Source organism: Meleagris gallopavo, chromosome 2, assembly GCF_000146605.3.
Source record: "Meleagris gallopavo isolate NT-WF06-2002-E0010 breed Aviagen turkey brand Nicholas breeding stock chromosome 2, Turkey_5.1, whole genome shotgun sequence".
NCBI lineage: Eukaryota > Metazoa > Chordata > Aves > Galliformes > Phasianidae > Meleagris > Meleagris gallopavo.
The window spans coordinates 99,154,285-99,168,453 of NC_015012.2; the positions used below are offsets into that span (position 1 = coordinate 99,154,285).

The 14,169-nt window shown below is 39.3% G+C and overlaps 1 protein-coding gene across 2 annotated transcripts; it reads right to left on the minus strand.

Moving 5' to 3' along the window:
• Nucleotides 1-621: 621 nt before the first annotated feature.
• Nucleotides 622-13,661, minus strand: ZPAX (egg envelope component ZPAX). Of its 2 annotated transcripts, XM_019613287.1 has the most exons (22): nt 13,550-13,661; nt 13,288-13,340; nt 12,754-12,846; nt 11,325-11,452; nt 10,519-10,662; nt 9,922-10,005; nt 9,125-9,292; nt 8,960-9,056; nt 8,640-8,863; nt 7,547-7,700; nt 7,265-7,473; nt 7,063-7,180; nt 6,691-6,896; nt 6,157-6,274; nt 5,329-5,498; nt 4,516-4,589; nt 4,310-4,437; nt 3,188-3,377; nt 2,656-2,797; nt 2,316-2,412; nt 2,098-2,178; nt 622-2,015 (listed from the first exon to the last, which is right to left on the minus strand). In XM_019613287.1, the coding sequence occupies exons 1-22, from the start codon at nt 13,570-13,572 to the stop codon at nt 1,996-1,998; spliced, it is 2,721 nt and encodes a 906-aa protein (XP_019468832.1). In that variant the 5' UTR covers nt 13,573-13,661; the 3' UTR covers nt 622-1,995. The 2 variants fall into 2 exon arrangements, with proteins under 2 accessions (XP_019468832.1, XP_019468833.1); XM_019613288.1 differs by lacking the exon at nt 13,550-13,661 and having other exon boundaries at nt 13,277-13,340.
• Between the last annotated feature and the right edge of the window lie 508 nt (nt 13,662-14,169).

Here is a 14,169-nt window from a genome sequence, read left to right on the forward strand (position 1 = left end):
ACAAAGTTTAGACTTGGCATTATTTAGCTTTTCAACATCTCTTAAATCCCTGGTAACAGGAAAGAACAAGATATTCACTAATCCTGGGGAATGAACAACCCATAGATGAAAGATTGTAAATACTGTTTTCTGTTAAGTGATTTTCCTTTTGTGTCTTGGTTTGAAGAAAAAGACTGTAAAACTCAGCAAGCCACAGCAGAGACAGAGTTAACAATATGTTGAAATAGACTACCCTACCTTATGCTTAGTACTCACATTAGTTCCTAGTTATTACATGTTTCCCCCCAGCTCCTGCACTCCTGGAGATGAACGTAGTTCAACATCCTCAAGGCAGCCTACTGTTAAAACACCATCATGGCAGATGAAAATTGCAGATCCATCTGGAGAAAACACTGCATACTACTCTTATTTCTTAGGAGAAACTCAGCATGATATAGAGATATATAGGGACATCACTATACCACCTGTATAGAAACTAAACTGGAACCTATTAGACACAAAACCCTAGCAAGTATATCATGGATGTGCCTTGTGAATTCACTGGATTGTACCCACAGACTCAGGAATAGATGACACTTAACAACTGGGTTAACATAGGAGAAATAATCACTAAACACAAAGTAAATGGTCTGTCAAGCTTGTGCTTTGCCTTTCCTTTTATTCTCTTATTGAAGAACAAGATGCACATTTCAGTGTCATTCATCTGGCACAACAGTAAGCTGTAAGTAAGCAGCAGTAAAGTAAGACTCCTCCTGCATTGTAGCAGTCTCCATAGGAAAACAGTCTTGAGGCACTTTATATGTCGTTCATCAGGAAGCCTACACATCTTTTATTGTCCTTTCTAGCAAAAGAATCTATCAGCTACATATAAACCTAACAAGAAATTGTAAGATTGACAAGATTTACAAACATGAGCTCTAAGTTACAGCACAAACTGGTTTAATGAGGCCACTGCATAGGTATTACAACAGAGCTACAAATCCTTTATTCATTGTTTTTCTTCACAAGGTACAAACAGATTCATGAAATAGCTTCTTGCTCAAGGTGGCTTTCACAGAAATCCCCTACAGTAGAATTCAATTTAATAAAGTTAAAAAGCAAACCGCATTTTATACTCATTGTTGTAGATTTAGCCCTAAGCAATAATGATTCATGCCAAGCAACATCTTTCCTTACAACAGGAAAATAGAGTACTGAATCTGAATGGTTTTCATGGCTCTGTTCAGATGCAGAGAAAAAAAGACCCTTTTCTTCCCACTAAAAAAAAGGACAAGGTAATCTAACAGGAACTCCTAATATAAAGAAGAACCCTCAACACTTTGTAGATAGAGTTTAGTAATAGTTGTTACGATAATACACCAAGTCTCCACTAAAAGCTTATCTTCCTCTAGAGTGGCAGAGTTACTGGTGCAATCTGTGACTGATTCTTCCCCACTCCAAGGAAAGCAACAACTTGACATTGCAGAGCCACAGCCCTCCACAGCTCACAGATATTCTGTCAGTTGCCACTACCGGATCAAATATGGTCATGCTCACCTTGCTTCAGAAAGGCTTACTGATATTAAGCTCCCTGCAACACTTAATTCATCTTAAGTCTTTAAAAAGAACAACAACCCACCACAAATGACTGACTTGATGCCTGCTGCTACCATCATCCCTCTGCTCTGAAACAGATGTTTACAACTGCAGTATGACTAGAAGAGTTTCAGAAATGTTTGCTGGTAAGACTAGGTCAGATGCAAGTCACACACAAAAAAATACAACTTCAAAGCTCTAGAGAAACACAAGAGAGGAGCACACTGAAGTTTACTAAGAGATTACATCAATGTTTGTTTAGCTGACCTTTTTCCTCATAGGCACTGAGAATGTATTTTCCTGGCAAATATTTTTAAGATGCCCTTCCTTGTAAGTCCGGGCAAACTACTCAGCTAAAGGCCCCAGTTAGGGGCCTTTTAACTGCAACTTTATGGAACTAAGCAGTCCTTGGATATTTCCTCAGAAATCTGTGCGTTCACCTACAGGGAAGAGAGAAATGCCTCATGTTAAAACCACAGTACGCTTGGTATATCAGTAATGTGATCTGAGAGCAATACCAACCTTTTCTGACTGTTTTTTCCTTTCTAATAAGCACTGCTCCAGATGACACTTGCCCCTGTGGATGGGGTTCTGCACTGCGGTCTAGTGAGACATTTCAGTTTTAATATTCTGTACAGCACTCACCAGGAAGAGTCTGCCAATTGACAAAACTCCAAACAGCATACAGTGAGCTGCTGAACAAGCTCCAGGAACAACTTGAGAAATACCAGTTTTCTTACCAAGGCGATGTGTCCCAGGATTGCATCTCCTCTGACAAATTATATCTGAAGGCAGTGGTGTAGTGCTGCAGATCACAACACTGCAGTGGAAATATAACTACAAGAAAAAAAAAATATTGCAGCATGTACAGTAAAAATTGGATACACAGACTCCAAATAAGATTAAGTGAATGCTATTGTATGGCTAGGCTAGTCTTTATGTACTACTCCTAGGATTATGCCTTGAAGGCAGGTAGCAGCCTCCAACAGTGTCTGGCTAACTGAACTCCTCTACAGCATTTGTTGCATGAACTGCTCTACACATTGGGATTGCCAACATGACGAAAAAGAGATTTCTCACCTGCATTTGTAATAGAGTTGTGCCTTGTACAAAGGTGAACACCGTCACTTCAAATCTCTTGAAGTGCTGAGGGAATTTTACTCTATGGCTGTAATTAACTTCATGGGAGACTGTTTTGTAAGAGTCCTCACTATTTTCACACCTTTTGGAAAAAAATAAAAGAAAGCAAACATAATCCAAGCCTTCATTTCAGTAAGTTCCTTCCACAAGCTATGGATGTGAAATGCCAGAGAACTTGTTTTCCTCAGAGCACAGCAGTATGGACAGAGCCCCTCGCATTCAGGGTTCCTGCCTTTGGCCATGGTAATAGTTGCTTCTTAGATGTTCATTAGCGATAGCTAGAAGCACCTGGTACTTTTGACACCAAAAGCCATAGCTGGTGCGCAGGTACCTTCATGTATTTTGACAGATACAGAGTCAGGACAGAGGAAACCTTTCTAGGCAACTTCTAACCTTTTCCCCATTCCTTCTAGTTAAGGTTAGGGGCCTTGTGCTGAACAGTCATCAGCCACGAGAAGGATGCTCTTCTTACCCGTTTATGAAGATTGGCCATTGTGGAAGACTGTCTTGGCTTCGAGAGTTGGTAGCCCAACAGTCTTCCAAGTTTAGTTCCAGTCTTGGGTCCGCAGGCTGGAGCAGCTCAACTTCGAAGTACAGTGCCTCCCTCAGATATTTTACCACAGGATATTCTAGTTCCCGATAGGGCTCAGAATAGGATTTCTCTAGAAGAGATGTTAGAGTTTCCTCTTTACAGAATAAACATTCACCAATTTCAAGTCACTATTTTTGCATCATCATTCACTCTGATATATTATCGGAACTGGAAGAGTATTTAAGTGTCAGCAAATAGGGCGGTGATGGCAGACAAAATAAGAATTAGTGAAGAAAGAGATCAGAGGATCCAGACAAGGAAGAGACACTTCCTTCTGTAAGATCTACTGCAATGAGATGTTTATTCAAAACTATTTCTAGAAAAGCACTGAAAAATAAGAGCAGAGCCATTCCAATCAGGGTGGTAGTTTTGTTCAGGCTTCAGTTGCCTCCTCTGCCAGGAGGTTACCATGTTGCATTATTGTAGAATCATAGAATGCCCTGGGTTGAAAAGGACCACAGTGATCATCTAATTTCAACCCCCCTGGTCACCAACCACCAGACCAGGCTGCCCAGAGCCACATCCAGCCTGGCCTTGAGTGCCTCCAGGGATGGGGCATCCACAGCCTCCTTGGGCAACCTGTTCCAGTGTGTCACCACTCTCTGTATGAAAAACTTCCTCCTAAGCTGCATTGATACAGCTTCCTTCTTTGACACAGCACTGGTCACAATAACCATAACCTAAATTCCTCTGCTTAGCTACACTTTAAGGGTCGATACAGAGATAAACCAACATCACAACCAGTACACAAGATAACATGACTACCCCAGCAGAAAACCCACATCTTGGTTGCACATGATATGATTGACTGTAGATCCCTGGCCATTTGTTACATTCTGGAGCCTTCAAGAAGTCTTTCACTTTGCCCTTGGCGTTATTCAAAAGCAACCTAGACATGGTCTTGGGCACTGAGTAACCCCGTTGAAGCAAAGTTGAACAAGATGACAATCAGCAGCTTTTCCAACCCTTTCCTTCATAAAAAAACTTGATCAGAAAAGTTACCTTTAAAAAGCTTCAGTGAGAGATCTAAAGAGCCAAAACCTGGCTTAATACTCGATGGAAAGTTCTTCTTATTTTCATACTTGACCTCAGCTGAGTGCTTGATTGTGTAAACACATATAAACTTTAATCTGAGGGAAAACACTCTGGATTAGATTTTAGAAATTAAAATCACCTTTGACAATCTCCTTCTAGGGAACAGTACTTACTGGTATACTGGTATATCGTTTCCAGGTCTGAAATAGAGTACATCATTTTCATATGTTATAGATCTGCTGTTGAACTGAAACATACATATTGTTACAAACAAGACAGTTACTTTAGAACTGCCTTTTTTACTCCCCAAACACAATACCCACATCTCTACACTTGCCTGGCAATGTGGCAGAGTGCTCTGAGCAGGGTGCACTTAGAAATATCAAGAAACTAATGGCCAAAAATCTTGTACTCACTAAGCTAAAGCTAGTAACAGCAAAAGTCATGATAAAGAAGACCCAATCAACCAACACCTTGAATGACTTACAAGCCCAGAAATAAGTACGTTGGGCCTGAGATCAGAGTTCAGTTGATTCTGTTAGCAGAATTTGTACCTAGCATTCACAGAATTAAGTTGCATTAGTTGCAACTGGAATTTTAACATTAGATCTTTTGTTCTTTTTCTCTCTATTTTCTACTTACATAAATTAAGTCTTAGTCTAGGCATTCATTAGTGATTACTAATCAGCTTCTACAAGGAAGCTGAGTATATATTGACAACATAAGCTCACATTCAAGTCTGCTACAGTCTTACAGTCAACAGTGTCAAACTAAGTTCTGTTTCAGAAAGCATTTCTGGCTCTAAAAATTGTTTTCACTAAAAAATTATACCTAACTGAATTTTGCATTCTCAGAAATGAAGTGTATGTATACTGCTTTTCAGAAGTGACCACTTGTCAGCTGCAACCTTCTTGCAGCTTCTGAATCTCTGCCATTTCTAGTGCTAAACCTATCCCCATAGGAAGTAAATATTACTAAGCCCTTACCTTTCTACTTGTTCCACATGTGTTCACATTGAATTTAAAGGTTGCAGTCTTCTTTGTCACTAGACTGGGTTTACACTGTTTGTCTCTTAAGACAAGCAGGCTGGTGTCCAGATCTGCAAGTCTTACTAATTTTATTGCAGTAATTACCACAGTGCCATTGGGAAGGCACTCTGAAAGAGAAAAGTATATTTTTCAGTACAAATCAGGTTACAGAATAAAGGAGCTGGAAGGCTACACTGAAGTTCTTTACGGACTTGCTAGCAAGGCTTTTGGTAGCTCATGAGAGCAAACATTTGAGCAAGACTTTCATACTAAGTTTTAATTTTCTTTAGCATTTTTACTGTGTGTAATACATGGAATAGTGATGATTTCACATGCTTATTCTTAGAAAGCCTCCTCTCACCAAAAGATTTTTCTAGCCAATATATTTCAGCACAGTCAATCCAGATGAGTATGTTTCTCAATGAAGAGTTTATAAGCTGACCCCCCCTCAAGGCCTATCTTCATAATCATGACAAAAAACAAACAACAAAAAAGGCCCCAAGCAAGCCCAAACCCTTCTGAGAAATGTTTTTACTTTGGATGTGAGAGAGCAAGAAGATTTTGACTCCTTCACAAAATCCAGACCCAACAGGATAGCCTCTCCACACTGTAATTTCACTTGTCTTGTAGCATATTACTTGGCATAAGATTTGACAGGCAGATAAGGTATCACAGAAGCATAAATACTATAAGCCTTTAAAACCGTGTAGGTTTGTGATTACTTATGCAACTCAACGAATAGCATTTAGGAGCTAAGACCCAGTGCGTTAGAAGTAAAGTTCTTACGAATTAGCTCCGAAGGTGGAAATCTGCAGGAAATCGAGAAGTCCTTCTTATTAGCCAAGGTGATGCCATCCTTCAAGGTTAAGTGAAGTGAAGCCATTACACCAGAAATATGAATATCCTAGGGATGATACAGATTAAACAAGAGAATGAAGATCCACTACTTTTCTAGAAATACTCAGACAGCAGATTATCACAAGCCAAAGGTAATGGTCCTTGATCAAAACCACATCCACAAGAGATGTTTTTATTTTAATCCAGAGACAGACACAAAGAGCTTTTTCAGTAGTTTTACAATACAACTTAAATGTCATTGCCTGTACAATTTCCATTAAAATGTTGTTCAGCCTTTAAGTGGTTGTAAAGTGCTTTTCTTGGCTGTAAAGCATTCTTCCAGAGTAGAAAATGCCCTCCATTAATTATTTGAAGGCTATCCCAAATGGATGCTTTATTTTTATCTACAAGGACATTGTATCATATAAATATCTCATAGATGATAGAACATGTATTTTAATTGATGCAGACTAGTAACCTTACCTTATAGTCCACAAGGGAGGAAAGGAAAGGGACAGAGATAGTCAAGTGAGTGCCATTGTCATTCAGGCTATAGTGGTATTTCTGGGCAATCTCTGGCATCAGAAGCTGATCTGAGATGAAGGGCAGCCAGTTTTGGTCCACATTCCCATGGGTGACAATGAGATGGAAGTCATCCTCATCACAATATCCCCTTGCACTAGGTAGTACTGTAATACAGTTAAGAGTCAGCCAACGTGCTTGCTACTATCAGAGTTTAAAAGAGCTATTAGCACTGGCAGCATCACTGGCTGAATGTAGCCTAGTTAACAGCTGAGTTTATCAGGCTAGTTGCAGCCAGATAAAGACAGTCTTGCTCAGGTTCCACTAGCTTACCAGCATCCTTAACAGCAGACACTGTTACGATGGGGACAGCAAATGTGTCACTTGTTGGAAGGATGATGAACTTCAGAGTGAAATTGAGTGTGTATTCTCTTGTGTCATCAGTTACGTACTAGGAAAATCATATTTAGAAGAAACACTGAGTGATACAATTTCTACACCATGGTATACTGCAGTGCATACTCTTCGTACACACCTCTTTCTTAATGCCTAGTGCATCAAATGAGACTTGTATGACATAGATTTTGCTTCCATTAGGATATTGAATCTCATATGTTAAATATCCATGCTGAGTAGCTTCAGGTACAGTTACAGCTGTCCCCTCAATGGTCAAGTTCACAAGCTCCACATCCAGGAGAAACATTCCCACTGTAACATTCATTAGCCTTGCACTCAGATTGGAGTCTGAAAATGCATAAACCAACATTATTCTCCTATGAGTATCAAAACCTTCAGTAAACAGTGTTAAGCTACTTACTGTTAGTTACAGCAAGTTCTGCTTGTTCAAATGGTGTTTCTATTTCCTTGATGATGGTATACTTGGTTAGTCCCCATTTATTATCCTCCCACTGGTGTTCCAAGAACAGGTTGATGGAGTATATTGTCCCATGCTTTCCACTGCTCACAGAAGTCTGCAATTTCATAATCAACACCCTTCAATAGAATATGACTCTACATTACAATCAAAGTCGTACCATAACATTACAGAATCTGCTAGAACTATAGTTCCAAATAAGTGTCCTCCTCTGCTCTGTGAGGCCACTTTTATGCTTGGAATTTTGGGAAAAAAAAAAATTAAAAAAAACAATCAACACCTGTGAGGAGCTGACCTCTTATGCGGTGCTTCCTATATCACTATTACAGGCAGTAGTTCTCTAAAGTCTGGATTCACAGGATACTCAAGAGACTATCTTCTAAAGTCATCCCCCACCTGTTACTTCCAAAGAAGCAGGGGACTGTTTAATCAGGGAAATGGCTCCTCCTTCAACTTCTCTAAAGCTCAGTTGTTGTAGCATTTGCTCAGGACTCAGTTCATTTCAGGGAACTACTAGATTTAGAGCTACAGTCTCAAGGCATCCCAATATCACATGATCTTGTAAACAAATCATGTGCTCTTATTCTCTTCTGTGTGCTCTTTTTGTAAAATATGATAAGATCTACATGTTTTATAGCTTTGGAGTGTGACAAGGACCGCAAAGCCAAAGCTCTATGTTAACATGAGGCAGGAGACAAATCAATATTCCTTGTTAGTAAGAGTCTTCACAATGCAATGCATACAAGAGCTATTTGTACCTCACATTTCCCCTTTTTTCCTCCTTTCCTTACTTCTTCCCCTCCCTTATCACTTGGAAGGAACAGAATGAAGACTTATTCCTGCCCAGGAAAACAAGATGCACCACTGTTCTATCACTATTTGAATACTATATATCACAATCCTATGATCACCACAAAAAATGAAAATCCTGAAAAAAGACCAAACTACCAAAAACAACAACAACAACAAAAAAAACACCACACACAAAAATGACTAGACAGAAAATCCACTTTGCCTGCCATCCAACATGACTAACCTTGTAAGAGCCACCTTCTGCACCAATAGGTATCTTCATTGTAATTGTATTTAAGTCATTAGATAACACATATTTCCTGAAGGCCATTTCTTCAGCAGAGAGTTTGCGTAGATTCACACCAGCTTCAACAAGCACATCCTTAAAGCCAGTTGCTCCAGCACAGAGTGCTTGAGAATATTTTGGAACAGTCCAGATGATTGTTTTGTTAATGTAATTCACACCATCTTAGGGACAAGATAAGAAAGCTGTCAGCTCATTACTGTAGTTGCAAGCCAGATTCTGTATATTTAAGCAGTGGGGTAAGGTACCAGGTTTCTCACCTACAGGACATGCCAAAGCAGTATCTACCATCAGGATCATCCACTGCTGTTTGTAAAATGTACTTGATCTCACTGCAGAAAAGGTAATTCCCTGAGCCTGCAGAAAGAGATCTCATTAGACTTGTACAATCTGACAGCTTCCTGGGTTGGAGGCAGTGTACCAACCTTGACCAGCTGAATTTGTGCAGTATTATATGGCACTCGCAGCAGAATTCTGGTTTCTGTGGTGTTGAGTCCATAGCCAGCCCTCCAAGCATCACTTACAAGCAGAGCTCTTTTTTCTTCTGGTTGATGAAACACTATCTGCCATACTGAGGCTTCCCCTTCTTTTGCCTACCCAGAGAAATTCATTAACAGCTTGAACAAGCTCTTTAAAGTGAGTCATTTACTACATGGGATGATTTATTGTATTCAGCTGCCCAGCAGTTCTGTTGCCTTATTCTAAGTGCTGGTCATGTGATAGCCCTTAAGCTTTGCCTTGCTTAGCCTCTTACACAAAGAAAGATTTCTGTATCAGGAGTAAAAAACAGATAAAGAACAGGGGGGAAAAAAAACCAAGACACAACAAAAACCAGACATCCCTTCTGGTTTGAAGATAGATGATGGGGCAGGATATTGGCAGCACTACTGCTCTGAAATTATAGGGTCTAAGGAGAAAAAAGCCTATCTGCAGCTCATTCCTGGGCCAGAAAGTCTTAGAGATTGTGTTGCACACACTCTTGTCAGGGAAAACGTGACTTTTAAACTGAGAAACTTGTCTCCATTTCTTCCTTGGAGATTAGGCCTGCAGCTTTCTATATTTCTAATGTGGAATACCTCTTTCCTAAAAACCAGTTGGTAAAGGAGCTCCTCCTACTGAAGTGTTCCTTTGAAAAGGACAATTTATACTGTGTGGACACTGAACGATGGTAGTGTTAGAAGTAGCACCAGCTTTTACTAGCAAGAAAAAACCTGCTTTTTACCTCTGGATAAGGAAGAATCCAATCCTCAGGTTCATTCAAAATGATATCCTTCTCAATTTGGAGAATATCTCTCTGGACAGAAACCTGAATAGAAAAAGGCACTCTAAGTATTGGTGGCACTTTTTTCCTTGTGTCTTGATTTCAGCTTACCTATTACCTAGTTTTAGTGTTTTCACTTCTATTTAAAGCCAGGAAATTATTTTGGAGAGGACAACAGGAGTCAAAAGAGTTCTTCCCTCCAGAGTTCTCCCCAGCAAACTTAGTAGGTATACTTTCTGAAGGAAATTTCCATTTCAGTTGTTTTAACACGTTTTGAAATAATATCCAGCAAGTTCAACCCATTAGCTTAACCTCTTGAATACTGTTTCACACCTTTTTTGGCTATTAACACCATTCATAACATATATAGACATAACATAAATGCATCACTAAGCTCAAGGTGTACGCTAATGGTTTCACCAGTTAACCTTTCATAGTGAGATACACTCTGTTTCTAGTACTCATTCCTATCATTTGATCTGCTTCCAAATGCAGCATCTTCTAATATTCACCTCCTCGCCTCAAGGTATTTTACCATAAAACACTTCCAATGCTTACTTCCATGTAGTTGGTTTCACATACTAACTCTCTTGGACTCCATGGGCCGTAAGGGCAACTTGCACTTTTCAGATGAGTTGTAGCATTTTTCATATCAGAAGTATGGGACACTTTGATTTGTACAGTTAACGTGAACACATCTTTCTGCATGGACACAGGAAACACATGTTAAATTGGTTTTTCCAAGCAGGACATTAGCTCTTCTTGTGACCTAACTCAGGAAATCCACCCATCAGACTTTCCACAAAAGAGTAACTCCATTGCTGAGATATTGTTTTCTACTTGGTTAACTATATACCTTGTACACATGGAGGTGCATAACCATATAGCCACACTAATACAATGGGGAGGAGCTTCAGCCTTCCATATAGCTTCAGAGCTTGACAGGAGAAAACACATCCCAAGACGTACCTGCTCTTGTGTTTTACAGCATAGCAGCAGTGGGCATGGAACACATGCAGAGAAACTTTTGAGATTAACCATTACACCATCTCAGACACAAAACACTAAAGCAGAGCAGAACAACAGCCAGATGGAATTCTGTGTTTTTATCCAGGAAAAGGCAGTTGTTCTTCAAGGGCATGTGATGTGCTTCTTCCTATGCTCATGTGTGCTATTATGTAGTACATTTGGACGTCAGTACCAAGGATTATTTTCAGACCTCTGGACACATTGAGGGGAATTAAATAATTTTCTGCTAGTCTATGTTCAACACACTACAACCCCTCAATAAACACCTACTAATAATTGCTTCATCTTCCACCTAGAGGTTATTCACAACAGCACTGCATCTTGATTTGACTTACCTCCAAGTGAGAATGACAACTTAGCGCAGAAGCACGAAATACAATGCTAGTCCTGCTGCTGTAAGTTATTGAGTAGCCACACTGAGATGCCAGGGCCTCATCTAGCTCCCAGGTTATGCCAGATCGGTCTACGAGCAATTAGTTGAGATCAGCATTAATTAGTATAATTTCTCTGTGGGCTCTCAGAAACCTACCCTTGCCCCTAGGGTTGAGCTGTCTTAGATCATCTATGGCCTGACTACATACCATGTAGTCAGATTTGAGAGAATTGCAGATAAAATTCTGCAAGGAAGTATACAGAAAGGGAAGTAGGGTAAGATTACAAACAGACTAGGACAGGAAACACTAGTAGCTGAAGGGCCAAAGATAATAAATAACCAGTATGGCAGGATGTGAAATCCTAAAGGGAGAGAAAGTCTGGGTAAATACAGAACAGACAGATCAGTGTCAGAGTTGTCATGGTTGACTGACAGTGACAGTTTGCAGTATCAGGGTGCTGTTCCAGGGCTGGCACAGCTCCATATTTCTCTCTAAAGCCTTCTTGGCCAATGGAGACTCTTCAGGAATCTTAACCAGGACAACAGACACACTAATGCTTAGATCAAGTCTCTCAGTCTACAGAGCTATGAAGTAATTATTTTTGACTAAAAATATGATATTTTCAATCTGTACATACCTCAAATGCAGAGTCTGTTTACATATGGGTGAAGATGCTTAAGCACAGAAACATACAGTAAGAAGGATCTGACATAATTGTAATGTTCTTGAAAAATGGATACTGTGTAATTGACTGCACCTAGTCAGACAACTAACGAGCACTAAAAGCTAATTCATCAGGTGAAAGATTACACAAATTTAGCCTTAATTTCTATTGTTCTCAACTTATCCCACTTTGACCTTCTAGTACACTCTGTGGCATTTCTCACTTGAAAGTATCACTTGTTGATTACTAAGCATCTGTGCCAGAGAAGGCACAGATAGTTTCCCTGCTTCATTAAGAACTTACACCCATCTACTGGGTCTGTGAGTTATAAGCAAGAAAGTGGGTGACTGTCAGTGCAAAACCAATAACATAGTACCAGCTAAGGCTACTGCATTTTGAGAATAGGATATGTGGTGACTAGATAAAATGTGTGTACCAGAAACAATATCCATCGGCATCAACATGCCAACAGCTACCATATTTTCCTACAGAGTGTTCAATATCAGTCCAATAGCAGTCATGATTAGACTTGATAGTAAGTTATAACTTTACAAGGCTATAATTTACACAAAAATAAAGGTAGCTTTAAAAACAAGAAATAACTTACTTCCACAACTCTATTAGCTTAATATGATCCTGCAAATTCTAGTGTAGGAAGAACTCAAATGATTTTAAAGACTCCACCATTTACATTTCCCCTCTCTAATTTCTTCTGTGTCAACTTACCAACAGCAGAAAAAGATAAATATTTATCCTTAAAATGTTCCATACTCAGGGTTAAATGCAAAAAATTCTTCAAGCACTCTGAAGTCATAAGTCCTGTATTGAAGGCATTGAAAGACAGAAATACAGAATTAAAGACAAGAAATAGAAACCCTCTACTTCCCACACAGTTTTGTATCAGAAATTATCTCTCTGTATCTTCTAACAAGAGATATTAGATTTAAAAACAAAACACAAAAACAAGAACAAAGAAACAAAATCAGTGAAGAAGTCACCAACTAGTATTTCCAACACAGCCATGAACATGTATTCCAATAGTAATTGTAACTGATGAGCTGACACTACCACTTTGAACAGCCAGTGATGGAAACAGGATTCCGCAAAAGGGTCAAGAGAGAAAAGTTTGCTGCCCTAAACTGAACTTTTAAACAGGAACAGAATAAAACAAGAAAGACAAGAAAGTCTCTAATCTATTAAAAGGAAAATGAAAAATGATAATAGAAATTTTTAGGTAAATGCTACTCACAGCAGTATTACCTGATGCCACTTGGGTCCATGTTGTAGAGATGAGTATTCCTATTAATAATAACCTGCATGAAAAAAAAAAAATAAGGATTAGCAGAATCTACAAGATTTTGTGCTCAGAAACATAAGCCTAGATGTTAGAATTACAAGTCTAGATACTGGAAAATAAGATTGCCTTGGTTACCACTGGAAAGTTAGGTATAACAAAGAAGCAGCTCACAACACTGATGCCTTGAGGAAAACAGTTAACATTTAACTACCATGCAATTCTCACCTCAGCACCAGACCCAACTTCATTATGCACTTGCTTTGCCTCAGTATTCTTTCTGCTAACAGTCATAAGATAAAAATTTCTACCATCAGCTTTCCACAAAACTAAAAGATTCTTGTCTTCACCATCTTAAGAGGAAAGGCTGCCCTTTTTACAGTGGTGAAAATCATTTTCAGCTGTGTCCTCCTAATTACAAACCTATAACTCATGTCATCTGCTCTTTTGTTTTGTTGATTAAAACCATTTCTATCTAGGCTCCTTTGGCTCTTAGCTGCAGGTTTCTGTGTGGTGGTGGAGGGAGCATTTGGGTAAGAAGTGCTGTTCTGGTAGAATATGACAATTTATTGTTTCTGAGTTGCTTCGTTTTTGCTTTGTTTTCTCTGTGGAGAAGCTTTGATGGCCTTTCCTGGAGAACTGAAATTACCTCTGGACAGATGTGTAAAGTGTAGCTTTAAGGCAGTAGATATAATAAAGAAAGAAGGGACTCTTGACTGTTGAAGTCATTGGTTGCAACTAGTGTTGTAGGTAGTATATAGCAGAATCTGATGGATATCTCAAACCAAAACACAGAATGGTTTGGACCTGAAGATCATCTATTTTCAATTGTTCTGCAGTGGGCAAGG

Bases quoted from the DNA above. Each gene is read 5' to 3' on its own strand.
- ZPAX (XM_019613287.1), bottom strand. From the start codon at position 13,572: ATGAAGTTGGGTCTGGTGCTGAG. The intron at 4,590-5,328 runs GTAAGGGCTTAG...TGTATGTTTCAG, and splicing joins CATGTGGAACAAGTAGAAAG to TTCAACAGCAGATCTATAAC. The intron at 4,438-4,515 runs GTAAGTACTGTT...GTTTTCCCTCAG, and splicing joins AACGATATACCAGTATACCA to ATTAAAGTTTATATGTGTTT.